This window comes from Mauremys reevesii, linkage group 5 (assembly GCF_016161935.1).
Source record: "Mauremys reevesii isolate NIE-2019 linkage group 5, ASM1616193v1, whole genome shotgun sequence".
Taxonomy (NCBI): Eukaryota; Metazoa; Chordata; order Testudines; family Geoemydidae; genus Mauremys; species Mauremys reevesii.
The window spans coordinates 140,002,600-140,008,021 of record NC_052627.1 but is presented as its reverse complement, the minus strand read 5'-3'; the positions used below and the strand labels follow the sequence as shown (position 1 = coordinate 140,008,021).

General features: G+C 70.8%; 1 protein-coding gene across 1 annotated transcript; it reads right to left on the bottom strand.

The window, feature by feature from the left end:
- Positions 1 to 830: 830 nt before the first annotated feature.
- On the bottom strand, positions 831 to 4,917 carry LOC120406737 (neurofilament light polypeptide-like). The gene is made up of 3 exons (XM_039541817.1): positions 3,863 to 4,917; positions 2,832 to 2,956; positions 831 to 2,039 (listed from the first exon to the last, which is right to left on the bottom strand). Exons 1-3 carry the CDS (start codon positions 4,853 to 4,855, stop codon positions 1,988 to 1,990), a joined length of 1,170 nt encoding a protein of 389 aa, XP_039397751.1. The 5' UTR covers positions 4,856 to 4,917; the 3' UTR covers positions 831 to 1,987.
- Between the last annotated feature and the right edge of the window lie 505 nt (positions 4,918 to 5,422).

Sequence of the window (5,422 nt, the reverse complement as noted above, 5' to 3'; positions counted from 1 at the left end):
TGGGGAGCGGAGCAGGAGCCCTGGCTGGGGGGAGCTCCCAGCAGGGGCGCTGTGGGGGAGTGGGGCAGGAGCCCTGGCGGGGGGGGAGCTCCCACAAGGGGGCGCTGTGGGGGTGGGGGGCAGGCGCCCGGGCTGTGGGGGGAGCTCCCATCAGGGGCACTGTGGGGAGCGGAGCAGGAGCCCTGGCTGGGGGGAGCTCCCAGCAGGGGCGCTGTGGGGGAGTGGGGCAGGAGCCCTGGCTGGGGGGGAGCTCCCAGCAGGGGACGCTGTGGGGGAGTGGGGCAGGCTCCCCGGCTGTTGGGGGAGCTCCCAGCAGGGGTGCTGTTGGGGGGAAGGAGCCCTGGCTGGGGGGGAGCTCCCAGCAGGGGGCGCTGTGGGGGAGTGGGGCAAGAGCCCTGGCTGGGGGGGAGCTCCCAGCAGGGGGCGCTGTGGGGGAGTGGAGCAGGAGCCCTGGCTGTGGGGGGAGCTCCCAGCAGGGGGCGCTGTGGGGGAGTGGGGCAGGAGCCCCGGCTGTGGGGGGAGCTCCCAGCAGGGGGCGCTGTGGGGGAGTGGGGCAGGCTCCCCGGCTGTGGGGGGAGCTCCCAGCAGGGGGCGCTGTGGGGGAGTGGAGCAGGAGCCCCGGCTGTGGGGGGAGCTCCCAGCAGGGGGCACTGTGGGGGAGTGGGGCAGACTCCCTGGCTGTGGGGGGAGCTCCCAGCAGGGGCGCTGTTGGGGGGAAGGAGCCCCGGCTGTGGGGGGAGCTCCCAGCAGGGGGCGCTGTGGGGGAGTGGGGCAGACTCCCTGGCTGTGGGGGGAGCTCCCAGCAGGGGGCGCTGTGGGGATTGTGACCCTGCGCTGCTGCGTTACAGGGCTGCGCTCATCCCCCCAGTTCTCACCAGCCCCCAGCGACAGTCTCGGGCTCAGGTTAATGCCATGGGGCTTTTATTGAGGTGCTTCCATTGCTGGCACAGGCAGCGTGGCAGTGCCAGGCCGTCCTGGCGCCGCTCCGAAAGGGTGGCTGGTGCAATGATTGGGAGACATGATGGGTGGGGCCTGCCCCACACTGACTGCTGCAGGAGAGCTGCCTGCAGGGGGCACTGGGCTGATTAGCCCCACACCCCCTCCGCCTGCATGGGGCTCCCCGGGGGAAGTTCCAGGGACGGCTGGACTGGGCCCTGGGGTGGCCGTGAGCGCCCCCTGCAGGAGAGGCTGGGCTGGCTCCTGGCTCTGTGGGAGGCAGCTCCGGGGTGTCGCAGCAGGGCCAGGGGAATGGGCTACAGCTCCCCCTGCCTGCCCCCCGCTGCCCCCCCCTGCGCTGTTTGCCCCCTTACAGCAGGGGGTGCATACTGGTCAGCCCTGCCCCCCCACGGGGGTGCAGCCTGGGGGCAGCCCTCCCTGTTGGCACGGCAGTGCCGCCTGCGCCCTGTTGCGCTTCTCCCTCGGCACGGCCGGGGTGGGCAGCTCCGAGGGGGGACGTCACTTGTGGGTTCGCCCTCCGGGTTCCGGAGAGGGCACATGCTGCTTGCGGTTCAACTCCCGGTGCCCGGGGGCCGTCACTTGGGTAGGAGGCAGCTCAGCCTCCGGCTGCAGCGCGAGGGCATCAGCGCCGGGGAGCCCTGCTGGGGCCCAGAGGTACGGGGGGGGCAGGCGCGGGGCCCCTGAGGACATACCCAGGAGGCCTTGTCCAGCGGGGCCTGGCCATGCTCAGCACAGCGTGGGGAGGGGCTGGAGTCCAGGACGCTCCTGGCCTCTCCCTGCAGTGGGGACGTGGGGTCTGGAGCCTGCCCCTGCTGGGACAGGGCGGAGATGGGGCAACGAGGCCACAGGGCTGCAGCCAGTGAGACGGGGGCGCTCACGTGCCTGGCCGCTGGTGAACGGCCCTGCGGGGGCAGCTGCCCGGCTCCCTCAGCACAGGGGTGACAGGAGTGAGTGGAGGGGTGTGAAGGGGACAGGGCAGCAGGGGTAGGGGGTGACTGGGGGCTGCTCTCCTGCTGCAGGCCCCCGCTGATCACAGGGGGGACGCGTAGCTCAGCCGGATCTCTTCCCCCTCCAGCAGCTTCCTGTAAGACACCCAAAGGGGATAGCGCAGGTCAGCCCCTGCCCACGCCGGGCCCCCCGCCAGGCCCGAGCGCAGGGAGCAGCACCACAGCCGCCTGACGGGCCGAGCGCCGAGCCCTGCCCCAGCACGCCGGGGGGGTCTCCGGCCCGACCGGGCGGAGCTGCTCCAGGTCCATCCAGCAGGGGGCGGCGTCCCCCTGTGACCCAGGGAGCGACCTGGGCATGGAGTGATTCTGGGGGCTGCTGTGCCAGGGCCGCCCAGAGGAGTCAGGGGGCCGGGGGCAAAGCGGGGGAGCTGCGGTGCTTGTACTCACCCGGCGGCGGTGCGGGTCTTCGGCGGCATTTCGGCGGCGGGGGCCCTTCAGTCGCTCTGTGTCTTCGGCAGCACTGAAGGGCCCCTGCCACCGAAATGCTGCCAAAGACCCGAACCACCACCGAGCCAGGGCTCGCAGGGCCCCTGTGGGGCCCAGGGCAAATTGCCCCACATGCCTCCCCCCGGGGGGCCTGGCTCTGTCCATAGCAGGGAGATCTGTGGGGCAGAGCTCACTGCCCTCGGTTGGGGCGACATGGGGCTGGCGTGTCCCGCAGCAAGACGGCCCGAGGGCAGCCAGAAGCATGTCATCCTTGGCTCTTCCCCCCTTAGTGTGGGGGTCGGGATCCTTCTCCCCACAGCACCAGCAGGGGAGGAAACTGAGGCGAGAGGGGGACACAGTGCCGGGCTGGGAACCGAACCCAGGAGTCCTGACACAGCCCACCCTGCAGCCGCTGCCTCCCGAAGCCTGGGGAGCCGGTACCTGTAGGCGGCGATCTCGATGTCCAGCGCCATCTTGACATTGAGCAGGTCCTGGTACTCACGCAGGTACCGCGCCATCTCCTGCTTGGCCTCCCTGATCTCCTGCTCCAGGCTGGCCACGCGCTCCTGGCAGGGAGAGAGGCCTGGCTGGTCAGTGCCGCCTGGGCCCTGCTGTCGCTCGCAGCCCTGGGCCCGCGGGGTCACAACCCAGCCCCAAGCCCCACTCCCAGCCAGGTCTCAGCGCCTTCACCCCCTGCACCATCGCTCCCCCAGCCAGCCGGTGTCTGGCCAGGGTACCCCAGCCCCCCACTGGGCAGAGCTCCCAGCCTCCAGGCCCCACGGCCGGAGGTGCTAGGGATGGGAAAGGCTCCAGGGCTGGGGGCAGAGCTTTCCCAGGCTCTGAATGCCCCCACCCGGGGGCTCCCTGCCCTGCCCAGACAGAGGCATTGCCCTGCCAACGCTTCCCATGATCCCCGGCCCATCTGGCCGCCCTTGGGGCACGGCCCAGTCACCTCCATGGCATTCATGCCCTCAGGGCGTCTGAGCCAACGCAGCACTTCTCCGAGCCGAGCAGGGCCACGGGGCACCATCCCTCTGAGCTGGGGAGCGGGACCGTCCCGCCTGGCGAGGGCCCCCTGAACTGGCTGCAGCAGGGAGAGAAAAGTTCTGCTCCAAAGAGTGCACTCCCCTCCCTTCCCCCACTCTGCTCCCAGTGCCCCTCAAACGACTCGGCCAATGGCCCTGCTCCCCCTGGCCCGGAGCTGCCCTCTCCCAAGGATCGAGGGCACTTCCCAGGCTCCCTCCTTGTGCCTGGTGCCAGCCCCTCCCAGTGCTGCTTGTGGGGAGGGCCTCAGACCCTGGCAAGAGGACCTGGTCCCAGCTTCCTGTCCGTGCCATGGGCGGCTAAATGAAGCTGAGAACCCAGGAGTCCTGGCTCCAGGCCCGTGCACCTGCCCTCCACCGGCGAGGGAGCCTGGCTTGCCCTGCAGGCCCAGCTCCTCCTGCCCCATGCCAGGCAGGCCCTGGCCTCACCTGGTACGTGGCCACCTCGCTGCTCTGCCTGTCCTCCACGCTCTCCAGCTGCTTGTTGAGGGAGTCGATGACGCTGCGCAGGGCCTCGACCTCGGCCGAGCGGGACTGCAGCAGGCGCCGGTACTCGGCCGTCTCCTCCCGCATGGACCTCACCGCCTCGTTGTTCTTGCTGGCCAGCTCGGCCACCGAGGCGAACCTGGTGCGGTACCAGTCTTCAGCCGCCTGCATGTTCCTGCCGGCCAGCGTCTCATACTGCGCCCGGATCTCCCGCAGCGCGGCCGCCAGGTCGGGCTTAGCTCCCGCCAGGCTCACCTCCACCGGCAGGCTGGCCGCCTGCACCTGGGCTGACAGCTCGGCGCTCTCCTGCCCGAAGACCTTGTGGAGGAAGGAGATCTCCCCCAGCAGGGAGCCGATGCTGCCCTCCACGTCGCTGTTCGCCAGCGCGGCCTGGCCGGCCTCCTCCCGCACCTTCTGCAGCGTCTCCTCGGCCTGCAGCCGCAGCTGCGCCTCCTCCTCATACCGCTCCTTCAGCTGGCTGCAGGAGTCACGCAGCTGCTCCCGGCGGGCCTCCATGCGCAGCTTCTCGCCCGCCTCCGCCTCCAGCAGGCCGCGCAGGCTGCGCAGCTCCTGCCGGTACAGCAGGTGCAGGCGCGAGGGGTCCTGCTGCTTCTGCCGCAGCGCCTCCAGCTCCACCAGCAGCACCTTGTTCTGCTGCTCCAGCCGGTGCACCTTCTCGATGTAGGTGGCGAAGCGGTCGTTGAGGTCGACCAGCTGCTCCTTCTCCTGGGCCCGCAGCCCCAGCAGCTCTGCGTTCAGGCTACTCACCTGGGACAGGTCCAGCTTCTCCAAGGAGGCGACGCTCCCCGAGCGCTTGGCGGGGGCCAGCGCCGGCCGGTGCAGGGCGTACAGGGAGGAGGAGACAGTGGACTTGGTGGAGCGGACGCTCCGATACTCCTGCCGCGGCTTGCGGAAGCCATAGGGGTCATAGCTCATCTTGGCCAGGGCAGCTGCAGGTGGGGGGAGCAGGGGTGGTAGGGAGCAGAGCCAGCAGCAGCAGCGGGAGGGGAGGGGGGAGCAGAGCCAGCAGCTGCAGCGGGGGGCGGGGGGCACAGCCAGCAGCTCCAGCACCAGCCACAGCTCTGCACCAATGCCAAAATGCTGCAGTGCCCTTGCCTTTATATAGGGCCTGCCTCCCCCTCCCCGCGTGCGGGGCCAATCAGAGCGTGCTGCAGCGAGCAGCAGGAGCAGTTCGCTGGTTCTCGGAGCCCAGGAGCCGGGAAGAGAAGAGGGAGGGCACAGCCGGCTGCGAAGAGACTGCACGCTGGGGCCCGCCTGCCCCACTCCGGGTGCCCCCTGCACCCCCCATGCCCAGCAGGGCTGGGGTGCGATGTCCAGCCCTCGTGGGGTCCCGGGGTCCCCCCAGGCTGACCCATCTCGCTGCAGCTGTTACCCTGGGACTCCTGCTCGGCGTGTGACACAGGCAGCGCGATCTGCGCCAGGGAGCGGGCAGGAGCCGGGGCCAAGCTCCCAGCTACCCCCGTGCCAGCAGGGGGCGCTGTG

Coding starts and splice junctions, on each gene's coding strand:
- LOC120406737 (XM_039541817.1), bottom strand. CDS start 4,855: ATGAGCTATGACCCCTATGGCTTCCGCAAGCCGCGGCAGGAGTATCGG. Junction 2,957..3,862: donor GCGAGGTGGCCACGTACCAG/GTGAGGCCAGGG, acceptor TCTCCCTGCCAG/GAGCGCGTGGCCAGCCTGGA. Junction 2,040..2,831: donor ATCGAGATCGCCGCCTACAG/GTACCGGCTCCC, acceptor GGTGTCTTACAG/GAAGCTGCTGGAGGGGGAAG.